Here is a 24,441-nt window from a genome sequence, read left to right as displayed (position 1 = left end):
TCAAATAGGACCTTGCCTTCAGGTGGCTTGTAACCACCCTGAGTCAGGGAACAACAGCCAGATGCTCCCTCATGCCAGGGAGGCCCCAGGAGAGGTGAGATGTGGAGGTAAAGGCAAAGGAGTCTGCCCCAGTGTGTGCCTCCTTCTCTTCCATGCCCACCCCTGCACCTGTTCTGGGGCAGCCTCCCCAGTGGTCTGCAGGGCAGGGAACGCTCACATGTGACTCCTGTTTTGGTTTTCCTAGCGGAGAAGAAGATGATGAATTCAGCCTCTGCAGCAGGAACCCAGCAGATCTACTCTCAAGGAAGCCCATTCCCTCCTGGACACTCGGGGAAAGCCTTCAGGTAGTAGATGTAGTGGGGAGGGGTGGGACTAGTCCTCCCCTCAGGAAAGCCCTGTATCTCAAAGCTCAGCTTCGTGTGCTGCAAACATTGAGTTAGTGGCTCCTGTTCCACATCTCTGAGGCAAGCTGAGGATTATGGTGTCACTGGCTCAGCTCCATGAGCCCTCCATTAGTTGCCCTAGATGCTTGATGTTAGCTATTCATTCTCAGATGGGAAGGGTACCAGCTACTGTCAGCAGTGCCTGGTGGGGAGACGAGAGTGAGTTGATCCCTAGCCAAGATTCAGGTGGGGAAAAGCTGGATCCAGACAGCTGACAAGGGACAAGGAAGCTGCCTCTTCCCTGGTTCCCAGAGGCCATGGCCAAGTCCAAGGACAACAGAACACAACCCATCAAGTCTAGACCTCACCCTAAAGGAACACAAGGGTAAAGCAGGGTGCCTGGCCTCCCCAAGATATGGTCCTTTGTATCCAGAAATCTTGTAGATTGTTGAGGAAGCTCCAACATCATTACTGAAGGCAATATCTGACTCCAATTTCTGCTGAAGGAACAGGAGCATAAACTGGGGAGAGCAGGTCAGATGAAAAACTGGTGGCTCCCAGAGATAGGGTCTCTCACCTGCATACCAGACACCCCCAAGTTCACAAGATTCCATGCCCAGCAGATAGCATAGCCTCTGGTAAAGTTGGACAGAGCCTTAGCAGAGCTTCCAGGTGTAGACAGGAACCTGGATTCGGCAGGTGGACCTAATGCCCAGGAGGGAGGCCCTGCCAAGAAATAAGAACCTCACTTCCTTGCTGGTCTGAGGACAGACCTCCCAGGGGGGAATGGGTGACTCTGCAGCTGTGCCTTGGATTAACAGAGGTTGGAATGGCTCTAGCTGATCCCGCTGGTGGACCTCACTGAAGAGCAGCTGCTCTGAGGCTCTGGGGAATTCTGGAAGCTACCCTGTGATCTGGGGACGGTAGAACAAGAGGGCTCTGTTGAGCATAGTCAGACATCTCTCATTACTCAGCCTATCTACACACATGGACTGATGGCAGCCTGTACCAGCCCTGCCAGACCCTCACATTTACTTGCTGCTTGTCTCCCAAGCTGGACAAAGGGGAGCAGGGAAAAAGTATCAGCAGGAGGCAAGAAGAAGACAAGGAAGAAAAGGCCTGGCTGGCTCTTCAGCGTAGCCTGAAACAAAAGTGAAATTCTGCCTCCTTTTGTGGAAACAGTGCACAGGCACAAAGAATATGTTCAGCAAAGCCTAGAAGGCAGAGGTGACTGGGGGAGACTTCATGTGCAGGGAAACCAATGTGAGGCTACAGAGTCTCAGAGTACAATGATAAGGAATTGGGACTTTATTGTTGATGGATTTTAGAAGGGTGATTAGATAACGTAGCCTTGGAGGCAGTGTGGGTCAGAGAAAAGGAGTGAAGCCAAAGAGGTACTCAGGACAGAGAGTTCAGCTCCTCATTATTTAGTTGTCATAGAAATAAAAGATGCACTGATGAGAGTGACAGAGAAGAAGAGGCAGGCTTGTAGATGGCTATGTGGGGAAGGGTCCAAGGAGTACCCCAACACCTGGGCAGAGCCCAGCATGCTCAGTACCAGTCTGTGAAATGCATCTATGAGGGCTAATGCCTGCAGAATGGGTAGAATTTCCTATCATTCTAAACAACCTAAGCTGTTTGAGGATGGAGAAGGGTATAGGATAAAGGATTCTAAATCCTCCACAGCCATAGGCAGCCTTAAACCCCTAGTAGAGAGCCATTACTGACATCCCTAAGTATGTCTTCACCCAGAGTTCTTCTGCTATGTTCCCACAAGCCTTGACCTGTCTGGGCCAAGGCAGGCAGCCTAGAGGCCCTGGGGAGGGCTTGACAGCACTTTACCCCAAGAAGCTCATCTCTTCTGGCCAGGGCATCTTTCCTAGGGCACTGAGGGCTTAGCAGGTAACAGAGAGACTTCTGTAAAGAATAGTGATCAGAAAATAGTCTATAAAGTCATACATTCATCAGGAAGGAGATCAGGCAGGGAACCCTTGTATAAAATTAAACTTTATGCAGGAGGCTGGAAATGGCATCTTCTTTTACATTAATAACTGAACTTGCTTTGTGATTTTTAAGAAGGACCAGCTAGCATAGAAAAAAAAAATAAAATGGATGGCATTGGAGAAGATAATGCTAAGTGAAGTTAGCCAACCCCCCCCCAGAAAAAAACAAATGCCAAATGTTTTCTCTGATATAAGGAGGCTGACTTTTAGTGGGGTAGGGAGGGGGAGCATGGGAGGAATAGATGAATTCTAGATAGGGCAGAGGGGTGGGAGGGGAAGAGAGGAAGCAGAGGATTAGCAAGGATGGTAGAATATGATAGACATCATTATCCAAAGTACATGTATGAAGCCACAAATTGGTGTCAACATACTTTATATACAACCAGAGATATGAAAAATTGTGCTATATATGTGTAATAAGAATTGTAATGCATTCCGCTGCCATTTATTTTTTTAAATCAATAAAAAATAAATAAAATCAGAAAAAAAAGAATACACTTAGTAAAATGGTACCCAATCTTATCAATGATCTATAACCTACCTCTTAAAATTCAACTGAAAACCTGCATCTGCCAAGAGCCTTCGGGGCTGGGCCCAACCACCCTACTCAAGTTTATTCTTAGGCATCCAAGGACCTTACTGTACACTGAGCTCATCCCTAGGAGGCAGGAGGAAAGGCCTGAAACAAAAGGCTTCTCCCAGCCTTTCTATATTTTTCTATCAGATCTCACATGGAAGCTGATACCAAACACGTGCCCAGCCAGCTAGGAGAGCCAGGGGTGTTTCTGTCACCCAGAGTAGATGCCAGTGGTAATGACAACCTGGGAAATGGGTGGAGATCCCGGGGTGATGCTGCCATCTTTTTGCTTTGTCCTGACTGTAGCAAATCCCATCTCAGAATACAAATCTATCTTTAATGAACTTATCACATAATTGGCATGGCTGGGAAAAATCTCCTGGAAGAAGTGCCTAGCAGCACAGACAGTATTTGCCTAAGAGTGGGGACAGTGTCTGGGACTGAACCTGCAAAAGGCATTCAAAGAGCACTGAGCACTGTCATGCACATGGCAGGTACCTAAAAAAGACCTACTGAGTTAAACTGAAGGCAGAAGAGGTAAACAAACAGCCAGGCACTTGCAGAAGCAGGATTGAGTCCCATCCAGCAGCTTTCCATTGATGGGCTTGTTTTTCTGCCTGAAACTAAGTGACAGCCTGAAGCCTATTTCCTGAGGCCTTAAACCATCCAGCGACCACAAAGGGACAAATTAACCAAAGCACAAAGAGCATTTTAGCACTGAGACTGACTTGTATTCTGAGATACTTTCTCTTCTTGGGAATCATATCATCTGTTGAAAGCAATAAATGCATAGAAGGGATGAGCAGAGGAGAGAGATGCAGGATCCTGTGGGAGAAGAAGGCTAAGAATATAAGACTAGACATAGCAGGTCTGCTCAGGGAGTACCAGAGGAAGCTATTCCTAGTGTTACTGGAGGGTGAGCATAGGAAGAAGGGCCTGCATGGCAAGGTGGGCACACAGGCTCATGCAAAATAGGGCAGTCCCTCAGGGTATACACATTCTCTTCTTTTCTAGCTCTTCAGTGGTTCATGTACCTGGAGTGAATGATATTCAGTCCTCCTCCTCAACGGGCCAGAACATGTCCCAGATTTCCCGGCAGCTAAACCAGAGTCAGGTGGCATGGACAGGGAGTCGTCCACCCTTTCCGGGACAGGTATGTGCATCTGTAAAGGCATTGTCTCAGGTTTCCATTGTGGCAGACCACCCACCATGTGCTTCCTGTGAATCCCAGTTGTGAGGATGGGTTGGTACTCCCAGATGGATCCAACTACCCTGCAGTGTTTAGCTACTCAGGAGCACCTGCCCTCATCAGGGCACTTTGAAAGCTAGGTTCCCAAACCCTTTCAAAGGCCGTTTGATCCAGCAGCCTTTCTCCTTACAGTCTTGCCCTGAGGGAATCAGGCAGGAACAGATCAGGCACTTATCAAGAATGAGCCTCTCAAAAAAATAAAAATTTAAAAAATAAATAAATAAATAAAGAGCTGCTCATCACTCTGGATCTCTTTTGGGTCCTGCATCAGGAAGACCCGTAAACACAACAGGTGCTATGCCTGGCTCCCTAGCAGTCACTGCAAGGATGAGTGTTGAATGGGCAATCAAGCTCTTGGTATCCACAATGCTAAGACCCGCTTCAAGCAGAAGTGAGAGGACCCTGATCATTGTAGCCTGGGGGGCTGACATCAATCAGACTCTCCTCAAAGATCTCACATAGGGGCTGATACCAAACACTTGCCTAGCCAGCCCAGAGAGCCAAGGGTGTTTCTGTCACCCAGAGCAGATGCCAGTGGCATTGACAACCTGGGAAATGGGTGGAGGTCCCGGGGTGATACTGCCATCTTTTTGCTTTGTTCTGACTGTAGCAAATCCCATCTCAGTCCAGCAAGACCCAGTCATCTCCTTTCGGGATTGGAACAAGCCACACCTACCCGGCAGACCCCTCTTCCTACAGTCCTCTCTCCAGTCCAGCTACCTCCTCACCCAGCGGGAATGCCTACTCCAGTCTTGCCAACAGGACTCCAGGGTTCGGTAGGTGGGGAATGAGGGAAAGAATTCCTAGCAGAGTCAGCAGAAATGCTTTCTGAGCATACTGAATTTGAATAGCTGGGCCCCAAGTTCCCAGAATACTTGGGACAAGATCCAGAGGTCTCCAAGTGCCTTTCCTCTCTCTGGCTGTAAAGAGGAGGCCCAGGGTGCTCCTGAGACACCAGGTGCTTAGACCTTGACTTTAAGAGTTGACTTTAAGACTTGATAAAGTTCCTATGCACTCATGTTATCTAATGCTATTTTGATCCTTTATGGCCTTTGGCAAGGACTTTCAGGTCCACCAAGTCTTATTTCAAAAGACTAGAGAATATGGGGATCATCAATTATGTCAATAACACTGTAAAGTTCTCCCTATTTTTAATATCATGAAAGGAATCCTGACTCATTAGAAGACCATCTTTCTCAGCTTTATTAACAAAGGGTTCTGGGACCTACTGTCTCAGGAGCCCTGCCTGTTTTTCACTCTGTATATTGACAAAGCCCCTGGGGCCTCTCTCACCACTGGGACTCCATTTCACCAGAGGGTCCTGGTAAGAAGCCCAAGCTGCTACTACCTCATCACAGTGCTGTCATTGCATGACATTGAACAATGAGGTATGCAGGGCTTTTCTCTGCAGAGCACATTATCCTCAGATGAACATGAAGCTCAGCCCAAATATTCAAATTTCCGTTTGCCAAATCACAGACTTCTCTTTAAGCAGCTTATCTGACAGCCTTAGGAAAAATGCTATGCAGAGACCCTGGTCATAATATAAAGTTGCCACCTACTCCCCATTCCCTTTACCTCCTGCCCCACTCAGCCTATGGTCCTGGGAACTGCATCTATTGACCCCTGCCTGTTGTCTCCCTGGAATCAACTGTCCCTCCAACATCAGTCCCATTTACTTTAGCATGTTCACATTCTCAACCGTTGTGTGTTATTAAATGGCACTAGGTTTAGAAGCACAGTGTCCCTTCAGAAAGGAGCAACCTCTGCCAGGTGCACTCAGGTTAGCAGCCCTCAGCTTAGTACCCATTCTAAGGTAGAGATCTCTAATAGCCAGGAGAGTACCCACCTCCTCTGCTGTAACATGCGAAAATATCCTGTACAGCGGAGTCTGTGGAGAAATCCCTTTGCCCCCTCCTGAAGGTGGGCCTTTGCAGACTCAAAGCACGATAGGTATCTAGACATTCCTGGAAGCAAGAGGGACCTTCTACTATGACTTATTCTGATTTACACCTTTGTGAGCACCAGGCCCTGTATGTCCTATCTGGCCCTGACAGCTACCAAATAGAAGGGTTGGCCAGTGTGTCTCATAATGTTAGGAAGGTCTCCAGAGGAGACTGAGCATCCATCCCTGGGAATGCCTTAGAGCATCTCATTGTGACCATAACAAGACAGGTAGAAAGGCCACGTCCCTGCCCCAGTAGTCCATGCCTTTAGCTCTGTGCATCTGTCCAGTATCCACCAAGCAACCACCGGGGCCAGAAGTGTAAATGGAGATGGGACACAGGAAAGACAAAGCCCTACGTAGACATCACTGCCCACCTCTGATGCCAAGAATAGGATCATACATGGGACTTTGGACCCAGCAGCCATTTCTACAGCAGCCTCAGTGCTGTCTCACTCTTGAATGGTAATGATTATGACAGCAGATAATCATTATTGGATGGTTACTATAAGCCAGACAGTAAAGGCTATATTAGACATTTTATACATTTGAATTCTTTTAATGATCACAGTAGCCCTAAGAGAAAAATATCTTTGTTATTCCCATTTCACAGAAAAATACACTGAGGTGCAAGGTTGATAAAGCTCAAGGCTTTACTGAGGTATTTGGGAAGCCAGAGTCAAAGACTGTGCTCCCACCCACTGCTTGGTGCTTCCCATCCCCTTCTCGTCCATCCCTCAGGAGATTTAGAACTAAGGAGGAACTAGGTGCCCTAGGAGATACCCCATGATTTGTATTCATGAGAAAGGAGCTGGAACCCTTTCAGTGAGGATGTGAGAGACTAAAACAGAGACATGAAGGACTGAGAAGCTTCACATGGCCTGACCATGGCTACATTATGTGTTAACTTGGACAGAAGCAGAATGTGAGACTCCTGCCAACTGTGGGGTCAGCTTCTGCTCCACAGGGCTTCAGGAAGTAGACTGGCAGTGGAGGCACACTGGTCAAGGTCAGAGGAAAGAGGGTGTATGATTAGGAACAGAGCCTAATGGTTGTTTACTCACACCCTCAGAGGTTGTTCTGAGGGCACAGTGTGGGGATGTAGGGAGCAGAGCAGATAGAAGGGTGGATAGAGGGGGAACAGAGCAGTCTCCATTAATGATCAGTTTCATTAGGTACTAAATAAACATAAACAGCTAAAACAACAAGAGTGCTTACATTTGCAATGGACACGGTGCCCTAGCCCTGCACATGCATGGCACTGAGTGCATGCATCAGACAGCTGCGGCCTAGGGGCCTCTGGTAGGCATCAATGGGACCCCAAGCATGGTAGCACCCAGGCAACATGGCCTCAGCTAGTTACTTTCAACCAGATGCCAGAATCCAGAGAGATAGCATAGTCGATCCTGTCCCTCCTCACAATGGGCAGGAGCAGACGGGTTTGAAATACCTGCTGAGCAGACACTGAACATCACCTGCCACAGCCCAGGTGGCTGACATCAAGGGGCAACCACATAACATGTCACTTTTGAACAGTGCTTCAGTAGTGCTGAGCTCCTCAGGAAACTTTACAGATTGAATTAATACATTGAATGGGAAAAGTGCCCTGCCTGAGTTTTGCCTTTCTGTGAACCATGTGGGTTTTGTTCCATGAGCTTTCAAGCTTTAATCCAAAGCAATTCTTCCATTTCTGGTCTATTGAGTTATCTGAAGCTGTACACTGTCACATTTGTGTTTCCACACTTAGCTTCACTTTCATTTTGGCTTAGGTCACAGCAAAACCTTGTCATATGAAATGCAGCTTCCAGAAGTAGAAATAGGAAGCCACTCAACTCAATGATGTAAGTGCTGACATATCCAGGCACTTGTCTCCTTAACCATCCTGGTACAGGGTGTATAGCAGCGCGGTCTAATCAGGAGACCAGTGATTTGAACAGGGAAAGTTTAAAGATTTTTTTTAATTAATAAAAAATGGTAAACAAGGAGCCTGAGGAATACAGTAGTAGTACAGGTGGGCAGCAGCTTCTGCCTTTGAGGCCAAGGGTAAGTAGACAAGAAAGGGACAAGAGCTGAGAGCTGAGTGCAGTTGTGGAGTCCTATTTGCAGGCTGAGGCAGGAAGATCACAACCAGCAACTTGGGAGGATCACAAGTTCAAGGCCAGTGTGGGCAATTTAGCAAGACCTTGCCTCAAAATAAAATTCAAAAAGACTGGGTATGCAAGAACTCAGAAAAGGAGACTCCACTCCACAAAGCCTGAGATTCAGCCTGGGAAAGGTATATCTTTCACAGAGACTCACAGCTGGTAAATTTGCCAGAAGCAGCCTGCCATCTGGCTGAGAAACTCACTAGGGGGTAGTGATAGACCAAGACTAAACTGCAGAAATCTCCCACCAGGTGGCCAGAAGTTTCACCCACAGGTGAAAGGAGACACAGGCAGGTGAACACAGGAAGCATCCCTTGGTGTGGTAGAGCCACTCATCCTCTGCATTCTGCTTGCTACTAGACACCTAGGAGGAGGAAACCCCACCTGAAACCAGAAGAGAAACACTTCTGCTTTTCATGCTCATCTCTCCAGCACCCCCGATTGATGAAACCTAACACTGTGCCAGCCAGTGCAGGAGAAAAGTTCACAGGGCCTGGTTCTGGTGTGACAAAGCAGGGCAAGGAAGGGTAGACTTAGAACAAAGAGCAAGAAATTGGTAACTAACACATGTACGCATGATCAGAATCCCCAAATTGGTCAGTTTCTGTCTCAGCTACGACAGGCATCTGCTCATTGATATGATGTTTCTTGGAGAAATGCAGGGAGCCAGGCACACGGGTTGCTTAAAAGGAAGTGGCTCATATTTGCTGCAGCATGCTCAAGTGTGGCGTATGTGTGGCTCACATTACATTATTTTCTTAGCAGCATGCTTTCAGATAAAATGGCTTGGCAAGCACAAGCATCGCCTCCCTGTTCAGCATCTGCTTTTCAGTTTAGGTGAAGTTGAGGTAACTAAAGGAATTCACTCATGCATGATCAAATTGGGTCATAACACATGATACTGACAACCCAAAGATGGACCTCTTGCAAAGCATAAGAAACACATCCCTGATGTTACCTTTCCTTAAAAGATTCATGTCCATCTAACCTGTCCCACTCAGCCCAGATTTACTTTAGAGAGGGGAATGTAGTGAATTTGTCATTACAAAAATGTAATTTCTCAGAAAGAAATAGGGTACATAATTACAGAGTGGAGCAGGGGAGGATAAATTCATTGAATTTCAGTAGTCTGAAATGTTTATAAACACCTGCCCCTACCTACTCCCCAGATCTTGATCCTGGCCCCAAACTCAGCCCTGTACATTTTCACTAGCAAATTTTAAAGGATTGTAGACCTCCCTGGTCCTATTAGTTAGTCTTGAAAAGGTGAGTTTCTAGCCAGAAAATTCAGAAAGTTTTTGGTCCTTGCTAAGATGCCTAGAAGGCATTTGTAAGATAAGCTGCCCCTCTGGTGATCTTTGTTAGCTTTATCCAGCAGGATTTCTCAGCCTCCACACTATTGACATTTGGCACTAGATAATTATTTCTTGGGGGAGGGGTGCTGTCTGTATATTATAGGGTGTTTAACAGTGTCCCCAGCCTCTACCTACTAGCATTCTTCTGTTTATGATCTTAAGAAATGTCTCTGAACAATGTCAGATGTCTCCTGGTGGTTTGCAAAATCACCCTTGGTTGAGAACCATAAGCTAAATAGGACCAGATAGAACCTCTGAGCAGGATCTCAAATCAGGTTTGAATTGCTGCAAAGCACCTTTCCAAATCACCTGAATCTTACAGGGAAAAGGAAGTTGTCATCTCTGCCCCTATAGCCTAGGAATCTAAAAGTTCCTCAAGATCTGACCTGTGGTCTGCAAGCTGACCTGGCTGTCCCAGGGGTGGCAGCAATAATGACCCATGTAGGCACCAGGCCTGGCCTGGCCCACACATCTAGCTAGGGCAAAGCAGCCTGGCCTGCCTTAGGAAGCCAACCGACCAGAAGAAACACATGGCTGGAGCCCAGCTTATGGTTTGTAACTACATATGGCTTTCAAAATAACAATGTAACACCAGGATGTTGGGAGCCAGTGGGTTTTTGTCTAGAAAGATGCATGTACATTTTGGGTGCAGGCCATTTGTAGCCCCTGCTGACTATCTACTTGCACTGCAGTGGTCATGCTGTTGGTCATGCTTAGGCTAAAATCCCACAGTGCTATCATCCGGGAGGGTCACAGTGGAGTTCATGCTCATAATCTAGCCAGAGAGATCACTGATCCAATGTAGGGAGGGAAAAGTAACCACTTCCAGGAGCAGAAGTTTTCAGTATCCCTTAATTGCCCTGTCTCATGGCTGGTGGGCTCATCCTTCAAGTCACTGCTTTGAGGTCATCTCCTCCAGGAATACTCAAGGCTGAGTGCTTTTCTGCTTTCGTGCCCTCCACAGCTGCCAGTGCATCCCTTAGAAGAGCTCTCAACCGTGCTGACTGCTTAGTTCCTCATCCGTTGTTCTCAGTGGACTGTCCAGTGTCTGTCACCCATCTTGCCACACGGGGTATCATATCCAGTACATACTAGCCTTTCATTTTAAATACTTTCTTTACAAATAATACATGGACTTCTGTATCAGAAAGGTCTAGGTTCAAACCCTGGGTCTGGCATTCATATGCTAAATGAGTTGGGCCAATTTCTTGACATCTTTGAGCTTCATTTTCCTTATCTGAAAATGTGGATAACGAACACATTTTTAGATCCAGAAATGAATCAAAATAAAGTACGTAAAATATGTAGCATCATGCATTGGTCACAAACATTCCTCAAAAAATACTAAGTCCCTTCCATTCTTCTTAACTATTTTATGTATTTTTGCCACGATTTTTTGCATTTCAAAGGCAATTCAGTTTATGGATTCTTTCTTATTGCAAACATTTAAGAAGAGCACCTCCCTTAGCAAAAATTTAAGAATTTTTATTCTGAAATCTTTTATCTGTAAATAATAGAATCAAGTACCCCCAAATATGAATAGAGAGCTACTCTGCTCTACCCTGCACTGTCCCTGACTGTCGCTGAGGTAGGGCTGATGAGAGAAAGTGGAACTGTTTCATTTACAAGTCAGCTATACCCAGGAAGCCTTGAATGCACAGAAATAAATGTTCATGGGTTATCCATGTTCATCTTACTCCCCTGTTCACTCCTCCCTCCCTCCTTTATTTCTTCCTTTACTTCTCTTCTTCCTTCTTTCCTTTATTCTTCCTCTTGAAGCCTCCAGTATTCCAAGCAGTTTTCTCAATAAAGCCTGGGGTAGACATAAATAAGATCCTTGGCCTTAATTTACTCCAGTTTAGGGTAAGTTAATATGGTATGATGAGCATTGTCATGAGAAATGATGAGCACCAGAGGTAAGCAAAGAAGAGACAGTGACTGAGGAAGTCAGTACCATGGGGCCACATGTAATTAGGGCTTTGAGCATGAGTAGAATCCTCTAGGCACATGACAGAGCACAGGTACAGTAGCATAGAGAAATAACTGCATGTGATATTGGGGGGCAGGTGTCTGCCACAGTCTTGGCTGGGCACAAGATCACGAGCCACCACACACCTTGTAGATTCAAACAGCAATCTTTATTCCCGTACTCACACCGGCCTCTACACACACGTTCTTGGGAAATCCCAGTTCTGCTGCCGCCCAATTCACCTACTCCAGAGGCTTTTTTCCAAAATCCCATTTTAATCTCATGAGAACTCAACGGGAACAAGCAGCAGGAACACCCTAATCCCAGCAGCAATAATCTTCAACCTCCAACTTCCCTAAAACCCCTATTGTCTTAAACTGGGAACGCCCTAAACCCAAGGACCGGGATACTTCCTCAAACCTGATCAGCTCTAAACCCGGATCCGCCTTGGTCCTTGAGCAAGGTCACCTTACATGCAATGTCAACAGCGAAATCCATTTAACATGGGGTACGCTAGCAAGGAAATTTTGATGCATCATTCCTACTTGGCAGTGGCCCTCAGCAGGTGTCCAGGGGTTGTCATGGGACCAGGGGAAGAGATGGGGTTACAGAGGCAAGAAGTAGAAGATAGGGCTGGAATGATAGAAGCCACATTACAAAAGACCCTGAGATTGTGTGCTAGACCTCACAGATGGTGGTCAACCATCCAGCATTTTGTAAGCAGTAGACTCTGCTTTGGGTCAGCACCAGGAGATGTATGGATCTGGGGGGACTGGGTGCAGGCGTAGCTTCAGAGCATTGTGTGGCAGTGTGATGGGGGAAAAAGGAGGTAGGAGTTGAGATTTAGGGTTTTTTTTTTTTTTTTTGGTGGGTGGGAACTTGATAGAACCTCATGATTGGACAAGAGGTGTTGAGAGAGAGGAGACAGTGACAGTCCTGGTCTCCTGCTCTAGGCTATGTGAGGAGAGGAAATGATCACTTGAGGCAGGAAGAATTGAAATTGTCTTTCTACTATTCAGCCGTGTGGCCCAGGCACAGATGATGGATCCAAAGCTCAGGAGAAAAACCAGAATGGTAAATACCACCAGAAACCTGATTTGGTCTTCCCTAGCTCCCCTCACTCCCATCCTTGGTGCAGCCATTTCAGTTGGCAATTCACAAGTCTAGGCACTTCTTTCTCCATCCTATCCTCAGATTCATCCACTTCTTTCCAGCCTGCTCATGTTCCATAGCTCAAGCAACCATCCTCTCTTGCAAGGATTAGTATAGCAGACTCCTCCTCACTGGTTTCCTTTTCTCGCCTCTTGTCTGCTCTATTCCTTTTTTTAACTTCTTTTTCCCTGTCATATTGTCCATTACCCACTGATACAGTGACCTTCCTGAATTTACAGATCTATGTGTGCTGTGCCCACACTTTAAAATTTTCGGTAGTTCTCTGTTACCCTCAAAAAATTGGTCACACTGGTGGTTACACCTGACGCTGGCTCACCCTGCAACCTCATCTCTTATCGCCTGCCTAGTTCCATGGTTCTCATCCATCCTGAGCTACCTGTGGAAACCTGGATGGTGTCATCCTCTTTCACCCTTAGGCCTTTAAACCGACTGATCCTTGTGTCTGGAATTCTTTACAAAGCCTACACCCGGTTAGCTAGTCATTTCTGAGATCTCTGCAAAGCCTTTTCTCTTCGCCATGACTAAGTTAGGTACCCTCTGAGGGTTCTTATCCTTTTTCTGGAAACCCTTTAATAGCAACTCTCCTCTGCAGAACTTGTGCTCACTCCTCTCCCAACCATGCTGGAAGCTGCTCAAGATAGAAGCATTCTTGTTCTCCAATGTGTACAGTGTCACACAGAGCCTGTGTCATCATAGGTGCTCATGAAACATTTGCCACATAATAAGTGAGAGGTCAGTTCATGGAATAGAAAAGGTTCCTCCCAGCTTTCCTGCTGATGGGAGAGAAGGAACCCCATAAGGGATAGTAGAACTAACATCAACAGCAGTCATGGAAGTCAACAAAATATTACCAAAATGAGCAGCAGTATGTTGAATATTTGAGAATGATTGAGAAGAATGAGAACTCTGAATGCCTATTGGATTGGTTGTGGCAATGCATAATGGTGTATCGAGTGACCAGGGCTCAGCAAGATAGACACACAGCTGTCAGGAAGGGTTGTAGACATTGAATCATGATAGGCAATGTTCAGTAGGAAACCTTGTTGGAGCAGCATCCCAAAGCAGACCTGCAGGCAGTTATTTCCTTCAACACCCGAGGACATTCCACAGCCTGCCTGGTGCATCCCACAGCAGAGGTGGCCACTGTGTTCATCCATCCTCCCACCAAGCAATGGTAGACCAGATTGTGTCTAGCCTCTGAGGCTCTAGAATGGGACTGGTGCCTGTCAAGTGGGAATCCTAGCTGCTCATTAATTTGGCACAGTTGTGAACCAGGCCTGCTCTCTACCCACAGCCAATTCTAGACTTTTTTTTTTAAGTACTGTGAATTGAACCCAAGGATGCTGTACTACTGAGCTACATCCCTAGCACTTTTTATTTTACATATTGAGACAGGGTCTTGCTATGTTTCCCAAACTGGCCTTGAAATTGCAATTCAACAGCAAATTATTACTTTTAGAGTTCCTTCTGGTCCTTGAGTTCAGTTTGGGACTCTCAGGAAAAGACATTTCAGATTGCCAGATGCCCTCTATACACAGTAGACTCCATTCCTTCTTATGCTGAGCCAACCATTCTCATCATGCACAATTTGAAAACCGCCAGTGGTTAAGGTGTTAAAGGGAGCTTACATGATTTATTAAACCCCTTTACATCTCAGGCAGTAAGTACAGAGATGTGTGTAAGAGAGGAAGAGAGAGAGAGATTCTTCTCCCTGGATCTCACCTCAGATTAGCCAGGCACCCCTGCTAAGGATGGGTAGGTGAGGTTTGTCAACAGTCAGGATGGCCATTGGAAAGAGCAAGATGGGGCAAAATAGAACTGGGCACAGTGACATACACCTATAATCCCAGAGATTTGGGAAGCCAAGGCAGGAGGATTACAAGTTCAAGACTGGACAACTTACTGAGATCCTGTCTCAAAAAATAAAAAGGACTGAGGGCATGGCTCAGTGATAACATGGCCCTAGGTTCAGTCCCCATTACCAAAAAGAAAAAAAAATAATAATAATGAGCTCAGTTCAGAGCTTGACAAAGCACCACTGTCTCCACAATGCACAATGTTACTGAATAATTTGACACTGATGGTGGCAAGGGGGTTCCTAAGGTTTGAGATCTGCCTTCAGATAACTTTTTAAAATGGTACTCTTTCAGGCTGGGGTTGTAACTCAGTGATGGAACATTTGCATAGCATGTGTGGGACCCTGGGTTCAATCCCTACCTAGTACTATAAAAAAAAAAAAAAAAAAGAAGGAAGCAAGGAAGGAAATAAAAAGTGTAAGTTTTCTTAATTCTCTTTGGGTAGGCTGGGGTAGTTGAGCTCAGTAGTTGAGCACTTGCCTTGTATGCATGAGGCATGGATTCAATCCTTAACACCACATAAATAAATAAATAAAACAAAGATATTGTGTTCATCTACAACTGAAAAAAAAAATGGGGGAGCTGGGGATATAGCTAAGTTGGTAGAGTGCTTGCCTTGCATGCACAAGGCCCTGGTTTTGATCCCTAGCACCATCAAAAAAAAAAACAGGGCTGGGGATTTGGCTCAAGCAGTAGCAGGCTTGCCTGGCATGCGTGCGGCCTGGGTTCAATCCTCAGCACCACATACAAACAAAGATGTTGTGTCCACCGAAAACTAAAAACAATAAATATTAAAAAATTCTCTCTCTTTCTCTCTCACTCTCTCTCACTCTTTCTTAAAAAAAAAAAAAAAACAGAATTCTCTTTGGTTGAATCTTTAAAATGATTTAGAGAAAATTCTGCTTATTTTCAGTTTTCCTGTTGAGTATTTTTAGTAAACTGTAGCAGGAAGCAAAGTGGCTCTCATTTATAAAGTAATTTGCTGATTCCACAGAGGAGCTTTATCTTCCCATCTGAGCAGTGCCCAAATTCCTTCCTTCTTAAACAAACTAAGAAATATTAAGATGCTGAGGAATACTTGACAGAGAGCCACAAAGAATGGGACGGGGTGGCTCTGCCCTGCAGCAGGACCAGTGGTACAGCTTGGTGAATGTGAAGACAGCTGTGAGGTGAGCCTCTTCCCTAGCAGGCCAGGTGAGAGAGCAGCCCATGAACAGAAGGGAGTCCAGGAATCTAGAAGGCTGCATCTGCCTTCACATGCTAGGGAGAGGAACTCTCCAGCCCATGCTGCTGATCCCAAATGTGGCTGGAATCCAGATGAGCAGCTTCATGAGCAGCCACAACAGAGCAAAGGGCTCTAAGGCTTGGAGCACCCAGTCACCTGGGAGGTGCTTTCCATGGAGAACCGCCCCCCAGCCAAGCCCCTGCACCATTCTGCAGAGGCCCCATGCCATTCACCCATTTATCTTGTTGTCTGTCAGTCAAAGGAAGAAAGATGGGAGAACAAACATGTTCCTAGGAAGGAGGGGCCCTTGGAGCTGGAGTGGTTCTTAAGTCTCATGAAACCAGGGATGACTTTTAAAGAAGTGTCCTGTACATCGGCTCTTTCAGCTGAGAGTGGACAAAGTAGCGGGCAGTTCCAGGGGAGGCCCTCAGAAGTCTGGTCACAGTGGCAGAGCCAGCACCACGGCCAGCAGAGCGGTGAGCAGCACTCCCACCAGCAGCCCGGTCAGACTGAAGTGTTCCAGGTAAATCGAGCGAGCACCGCCTTCTCGTAGGTACCGGCGCCTTCTCTCTGCTTCCTTTCCCCCTTGGTCTCTGCCGCACCACCGCCCACCCGCTAGCCAGTGTGAGTTCTGGCCTGGCCTGGGGTTAGAAGGGGGTCCAGGAGTAGAAGGTTCCATCCTGTCCAACCAGAAACTGTGATGCACTCAGGGAGGGGAAGGGGCCTTTGAGCTGAGGCACACAAAAGAGGAGGCTACAATTAGAGATTCCTCCCTGCCCCAGCTCAGAGCTGCCCAAGAGAGGTGCATAGAGTAGAAGGCTAATGAGGGTTGGCCCTAGTGCTGGGTCCATTTCTCCCCTGCAAGCTTTCCTTACCTTTGGCTGTCCTGCCTGCTCCTCACCAGCCTATACCCAGGACAGGAGGACGTCCCTCTCCAGGACCCTGCCCCAGTGCCAGGCTGGCCCTGGTTCAGCTCTCCTCTTGGTTAGGCTAAGGGTGCTGCCCACTGGCTAGAGGTACCTGAGATCCTTTCAGTTCCCTACTACCAGTTCTCTTGGCTCCGCTTTCAGCCAGAATAGTTTCCATGGGAGGTTCTGAGTGCATTGCATCCCCCTTCACCTGCAGTGAGGTCCATCCCACCAGATCCTTGCAACCAGAACCCAGGCATCTCCAGTGGGGTCATAGAGCCCTGTCCTGTCCTGGCTGCAAAGCAGGGCTAGGTGCAGGAACCATAGCATGGGAGGCTATGCTCAAGAGTCAATGCTCCATTTACTTCACCCTCATCCCAAGCTTCTTTCCCACCAGGTCAAGAAGTACCCTCACAGACACAGATCTAGAGCCCAGGTATTGATGAGGTTTCCACAGAGGCAGCATACTATTCAGTGTGCAGAGGAGTGCCTAATCCAACCCTTCCCTTGTATCCCCTTATCTACCATGACAGCCCTTCTTCCTCAATGAGGACTGTGGATTTCTAAGAGATAGGCAAAGTATGCCTTGTTTCCCAAACTTATTTGTCCACAGAATTCTTTTCTCATGCAGCATTATATGAGCTGGGAACTTAACAACACAACAGGACGTATCCCATAAGGAATTGAGATGTTGCTACTCCTGTATTCTAAATGGGTAGTATGAGGTCCAGAAGACTTGTTTAAGCTGAAGTCTGCTACACACGGTGAATACAGGCTGCAGATCTCTCCACTCACTCTTAAGCTGCATAGCATTTGTCGCATTTCGACCATCTGTACTTTGCTTGGTGCCAGGCTGGGTTGTCCCCACCAATTGGGGCTCATGTCCTCACCCTGTATCCCTGGCTCCATGTTACATGTATAAAAGTTAAGCCCTACTGCTGTTTACCAGCTAGCGTGGCAGCTTCCTGGGGAGGACAGTTTCCTAGGGTCTCAGACATTTGAGTATCCCTGCAGAGCATCCCTTGGAAGGTTGGGGAATACTCCTGAGCTGTCTATTAGAGAGATAGCTGTGAGGGTGTGTGGCCGGCTGGGCTCCTGGGACGTACACAGTCCACGGGCAAAGAACCTGACTGCCCCATGGCTTTCTTCTCTTCTCTTCTCTTCTGCAGGACATGCTGCCAATGCCAGGAGATCCCACCCAGGGGACTGGCAACTATAATATCGAAGACTTTGCTGACCTGGGCATGTTCCCACCATTTTCTGAGTAACTGCGGGCAGAGCGAGGCTCCCACTGTAGCGTGCTACCCACGCCGTGACACCAATGCCCATGTGAATGGGACCCCCCTAGCCTGGCTTGCCCTGATGCAGGACCCCCCACCAAAAACACCCCACCACCCCCACATACCCCAGGCACAGCATCACTCAGCTCTAATCCACAGCCATGGCTTCTCGGCCACGGACTAGGGGCCCTGCTTTTAGATGTTTGGGAACCCATTGTATTTATTGTATTTTATCTGTGTGTGCTTGGAAAGTGAGCCTATTGGGTCCTTAAATTCAGTTGTGAATAGTCTCTTAATAGATAATTTACACACATAAAAAGTTCAGTCAATGCCTAGAGCGACTAACACACCATCACACCTGCAGGGGGTGCTGAATCACATTATGTCTTGCTTTTCACTACTGCTGACTGGATGGGACTTGGGAGGCGGGGGGTTGGAAGAAGAGGCCAGCAGGATGCAGAGCCTTTGTTCCATGCTCTGGAGCCAAGTGGCACAAGGATGCAGAGGTGGATGCCCTTCAGCTCTGCTAATCTTCTATGTGCCCATTGTGCTGTGGGACATATTTACTTTGTGCAGTGAGACATGAACTTTCTGTCCTAATGAATGTGTCGTGCCTCGTGTCCGTCATGTGTGGCCAGGGTGAGTGTATAGAATCCAAAGTCTGTAGTAAGCATGAGAACTGAAGTGAGTGGCCCCCGTCTCCAAGCTCAGAAGCATCCTGATGGGAAGATGATCATCCTGGGGCCCAGGAGCTGGCCTGACCAGCAGGACTCAGCAGGCTAGCTCTTCAGTAGTGTCACCAGGAACCAGGAATGGGGGCCTGCTTACCTTAATAGGTCAGTTCTTGGTCCACCTACCTACTGCAGATCCAAGCCCTTCCTAGAGGAACTAGCCCTGTCCTCCTTTCAGAGCCTCATAGGAGTGCTTGTCCTTCCTACTTGTCCTGAACACGTGCTTCTAATTCCATGTAGCTGTCTCCAGCCCTACTCCATTGGGAGAGGGAGCTTGTCCCCACCCAAAAACTGCAGGAAAGCACACCTTGAGGTCACAAAGGCATACAGGTGTGGATGGCAGGGTCAAGATGCCCAGCCTCCTCAGGTCTCATGCCACATTCTGCTCAGTGACCTGGAGGAGGCTTTGTGTGGAGAAATGCACTCTGGACCACTTTCCTCCTGGCCACCTGAGCCTCTGTCCTCTGCTTGGCAGCAGGTACAGAAGTATCTTGGGATGGATATGATACAGATCTGTGAGGCAGAAGACTCAGACTCTGGTTCTGGTTCCAACTCTGATTCTGCCACATGTCCACAGGGTCCTGAATTCCTCTGATTGTCTCAAGACAAGAATATGATCTGACTTCTAGAAGTTTCTACTTGGGTAACCCCTTAACCCAGAGTCCCTGGCTTACTGTGTTTTACTCAGATTTGAGAAGATGAGTTTAGGACCCCATCCCCCCACTTTCACGTTCCTCTACTTCCTCCCCTACCCTTTACATGGACAAGGACTCCCTTAATTTCCCTCGTTTTCTTCTTTTCCTATCCATCTTTTCTAATCCCCATCCATCAGCCCACTGATGCCTATGTGAGAGAGAAGTCACACAAGGCTGCAGATCCAGGGACCCACCTTGTGGGAAAGCCCTGGAGTATCTATCTCCTGTATCCCCTTGGGAACCTCTCACAGGTACTGCTTAGATTTACAAATGCTCAGAAACAACCCAAGTGTCCCTACCCATGGATTCTGGTGTTGGTTCTAGGCTGCCCGAGAGCAGTGTAAACCAAGTGTGCAGGAAGGAGCCAAGGGGAGAATTGCTCTGGTACTTTGAAGATCCTGTTTTATACAGCAGCCTGTCTGGCATCCAGGGAGATCCATGTGCCCTGTATTTCTGCTGAACTTCATCTGGAAACCCCAATATAACCCAGTAGAATGCCCTTTACCAGTAACCAGCCTTGGTTTCAAGACTGATGGAGCCCTGATTTTATGGTTTCTACAGCAGCTCTTAACCCTTTTGTAGTTGATGGTGAGTGGTCCTGAGTGTAGGTGCATGAGGAGCTGGCTCCAACCCAGAGGCTTCCCTGCAACTGGGGAAATAGGAGGTACCTGACACTCAGAGAGCCCTAACAGGACCAGCCCAGAACAGTTGTCCCTCTGTGCTACCTACCCGCTATCCCCCTCTGCCCTAACAACATCAAGCTTGCCCTGGCAGTGGGCATGATTGTCTCCAAAAAAAGATACAAAAATAGCTTTTGAAGCAAAATGTTTCTCAATGGCATGAAAAATAGACGTCATGTGGCCTTTGGCTTGTGACTTCAGGAGTTTAGGGGTCTTGTGTTTGCTTTTGCCTTCTGTTTTTTGGAGGGAAGTCAGGGACTTTTCTCAGGTGCCCACCAGAGGTGAACACCTTGGCCATGACTGTTTCTTGGCACTGAGGGGACGTTGAAGAAATAAAAGGACCCTTCCTCCAGGTGACCTTGCTTGTATTTTTCTCCCTTGACTAGGAATTTAGGGGACTGCCAACTCAGTTTTTAGTCCTATGAGGTGAACAGGGAGCATCACGATTTGATAGAACCACACTTCCCTTCTCAGCAGATTTGCTGCTAGCCTTTCCACTTACTTTCCCTAGCTAAGCAAGCAATAGGTTTTCCATAGAAGGGGTCCATGTAGTGACCTCCTAAGCTGCTGCAAGGGCACAAATGCAGCTTTACTGAGGCTCCACCAAGACTGCACGGGTGACTTGTGGGAGTGGCCACGAATGGTTCTAGAATATTCTGCCTGAGTGTCACTCCTTCCTAGCTTTGCTTTTAGTGTTGGTTTCAGGGAGCAAGAGAGCCATTACAAACAGCCACCTTCTCTACTTTCTAACACAACTAATTCAACATTTTTTTAATTTCAGGAATAGTAAATGTTGCAAATAGCAGAGATGGAGAGATTATGAAAGTTAATGGAATTTACACCAGAGAGATTAAATGTTCTGTGTCAATGAAGCAACTATGTGTTCCCCAGATTACAGGTATTGGTGCTCCTAGTTAGTTGGTTTAACCAAGAGATGAGGCAGACCCCAGGAAAATTAGTTGCTCTTTCCCTGCCTGCAGTGTTTTACCCAACTAATGAGCTCTGTGAAAACAGAGATCATTCACCTGTCTAGGCCACCTGCTCTTAACAGTCATAACCTGCCCCATAAACAAGAGCAAGCCTGTTACCCAACAGCTCTAGCAGTGACAAGTCAGACTAGAAAAGCCCTTTGTATTATCAGAAAGGTGTTTGGTCATTAAGTTGCTGTGTCCTAACTTACCATGCTACTACCTGTTGCTAGTGAATCCTGTGCACTGAGGAGCCATGAGCCACCTTGCTGTCCACTTTCACCTCCACTGCCTGGACCCTGAGAAGCTTGAAGAGCCTTACTTCAGAGTGCAGGCACATTGTCACATGTAGGTGTGTGCCTGGGCCTTGTGGCCAGAGCTGGTTTTATGGCCAATCAATCAGCCAAAGTCTGTGGGGCACTGACAAAAAAAAAAAAATGGGGTTTTCAAGACTGTGCAGAAATGGATGGCTCATTTCTAACAATCTGTTTCCTAAAAAAAAAGATTCCACAAGCAGGCTTCAGTGGACATTAAGCACTTAATCATCTCTCCTTTAACCTTTCTTCTTATGGATGTGAACTGTGCTGTGGGTAAATCATTTGTATTTCTTGAATGTTCTCTATGACTAACAGTTATTAAGTTGGTTGTGTATATGTATAACTAATGTAATTGCCTTTTAAATTTTCATTACAATAAAAATGACTTTGCTCTGAACAACCCATGGCCCAGGCCAGCTTTGCATTGAACTTCTCATAGAACTTGTCTCTTTGAGTTCAGGGATATCTTGCAGCACACCTCGTCCCTGGAGCTGTGTTGTGTCATGGTCCTTCAACCGTATGCAGTGTGTGTATGTTAAAGAGCCATCCTTTGAGAGGTCTAGCTACATAGGATAGAAAGGGAAACTAATAATCCTTGAGCTTCTGTGTCAGGTAAGGCTCTCTAGAAGCTTTTTTGTACATGCTATTTGTTTAATCATTACAGATTTATGATATGTGGTTACCATTTCTAGTTTGTAGAAAACCAAGACTCAGAGAAGTTAGGTGACATATCTAAGAACATAGGAAGGCAATGGTAGAACCAGGATTTGATCTTGGGTCTCACCACAGAACCCTGTGTACGTGTTTGTGTCCCTCTTCAAACACTCTTACTTTTTTTAAATCTTCACAAAATTAAGTTAGTATTTTAATATACTCAAACCCTTAATAAGTACTTAAAATTCTAATTTTTCTCTGTTAATTAAAAAAAAATGGCAAACTAAAATCACTTGAATACTTTTCTGTCAAACACCTAGTATTTCTAATTTTTTTAACAGCTTTATCAGTCTGATAGTGACACAAAATAAACTGCACATATTTAAAGTATACACAGGAGACAATTTTGTGACCTTGAACTGAGTAGACTTCTCAGAGGCTACACCAAACAGTTTCTTATAAAGCTAAGCATCCATTCATAATATGACCTACCTTTACCTTTTCTGTAGCTAATTTCTAGGAAAATATAAAATCAAATTATAGAAGGTTTTCTTTCTTTTATTTCTTTTTTTTTTCTTTTTTTTTTCTTTTTTTTTTTTTGGTTACAGCGGGTTGAACATAGGGATGCTTAGCCACTAAGCAACATCCTCAGCCCTTTTTTATTTTTCATTTTGAGACAGGGTCTCAATTGCTTATGATCTCACTAAGTTGCTGAGGCTGGCATCAAATTTTGAGATGATCCTACCTCAGTCTCCTGATTTGCTGAGATTACAGGTGTTTGCCACCATGCCCAGCTAGGGAAATATCTTAAAAAGGGCACAGAGATAATGAACCATGAAGTAAAATGTTGATAATCTTGAACTCAATTTTTAAAAATGGTTAAAGTGATGGTGAAGCTGCACTCCTGTAATCCCAGCTACTTGAGAGATTGAAGCAGGAGGATCCCAAGTTAAAGGCCAGCCTCATCAAGTTAGCAAGACCTGTCTCAGAATAAAGAAGGACTGGGAATATAGCTCAGTAGTAGAGCACCCCTGGGCTCAATCCCCAGTCTTCCTCCCCCCCAAAAAAAATAGTTCTCAAAAAATGTGAAAGAAAGTAATTTAACTGGTAGAAAATTTGCAAGTTATGAACCCAGCAGCAGTATTCAGAATACTAAAATTCAATTAATTCCTAAAAATGAATTAAAAATACAACAAAATAGATAAATGATCAAAGTATTTGAATTGCCAATTCATAAAAACTCAAAAGTAGACACTAAATATATTAGAAGAGACTGAATTTTATTGGTAATTAAGGGAAATGCAAAATTAATATTAGATAGCTGCTTATGTCCCTGAGATCAATTCAGTCTGCACATGGGATTGGTAGGGCTTAAGGAAACAGGTGCTGTCTTCTCCAGCTGGTGGGAAAGAGACAACTACTCTGCAGCACATGAGGCAACATCCAGGGATGCCAAAGCCATACCAACCCTGTGCAGCAATTTCAGCTCCACATATCTATTCTAGGAAACTTCCCACATATACATAAGGAGACAGATAAAAGGATAGTCCTTGTTCTGTTGGTAATAGTGAGAAACCAGAAAACTATTTCCACTTCAGTGGAGAAATGAATGAACTGGGATTTAGTCATCTGAAGGAATCTAGTAGAGCACTTAAATGGTCTAGTTGTAGCATGCAAAAATTCTAAACAATATAGCACTGAGTCTAAAATGCCATGCATATTTTTGTAGCCCAAAGCAATAATGTATTTTATTCTCTAAGTTGATAGGTATATACTAAAAGAAAGGTGAAAAAAAATCATAGGTGGATATATGCTACTGGAGAATGGCTATCCCTTAGAAGGAACAGATGGAACAGCTTGGATGGCTGAATTACTTTAAACACATTAAGAAAGGGGGAAGGGGTAATTGGTTCAAAATAAAGTGAATTCAACAAGTAACTGTGATTATGACAAAATGTTAAATAGCAGTGATGAGTGTATGAGGGACTGTTATATTTTTCTCAAAGTTACTATTTAATGGAAATATTCAATAATTAAATATAAATCAGAAAGCAGGTACTGAAACTCAAAGAGAAGTGCACATTACAGTCACAATGACATGACATTTCTCACCCCCAATGGATTGACGAAAATGCACATGAAGGGATTATTTTTGCTTATTTTTGGTTAATATATATATATATAATATGTATATATATATATATGTGTGTGTGTGTGTGTGTGTGTGTGTGTGTATAAGTATAAATTTTTACAATTGATTTCAAGAGTAATGTGGCAATATTTACTAAGTTAAATAAAATCATAATTTTGGTTCAACTTTCCAACATCT

At 45.7% G+C, this 24,441-nt stretch overlaps 1 protein-coding gene across 2 annotated transcripts in view; it reads left to right on the top strand.

Moving 5' to 3' along the window:
- The window catches only part of ARNT2 (aryl hydrocarbon receptor nuclear translocator 2), a 177,392-nt gene extending 155,660 nt beyond the window's left edge, over window positions 1–21,732 (top strand). Inside the window, exons 15-19 of one of the 2 annotated variants that reach the window (XM_081290101.1) lie at window positions 245–344; window positions 3,978–4,116; window positions 4,838–4,988; window positions 16,266–16,402; window positions 17,957–21,732. In XM_081290101.1, the coding sequence (XP_081146227.1) occupies window positions 245–344; window positions 3,978–4,116; window positions 4,838–4,988; window positions 16,266–16,402; window positions 17,957–18,055 (626 nt within the window). In that variant the 3' untranslated portion in view covers window positions 18,056–21,732. Of the gene's footprint in view, window positions 1–244; window positions 345–3,977; window positions 4,117–4,822; window positions 4,989–16,265; window positions 16,403–17,956 lie in introns of both variants that reach the window. The other variant, XM_081290100.1, reaches the window with a different exon arrangement.
- Window positions 21,733–24,441: the final 2,709 nt, after the last annotated feature.

Source organism: Spermophilus citellus, assembly GCF_964194105.1.
Source record: "Spermophilus citellus genome assembly, chromosome: 4".
Classification (NCBI taxonomy): domain Eukaryota; kingdom Metazoa; phylum Chordata; class Mammalia; order Rodentia; family Sciuridae; genus Spermophilus; species Spermophilus citellus.
The sequence above is the reverse complement of the archived record's forward strand: the minus strand, read 5'-3'. Positions and strand labels throughout refer to the sequence as shown.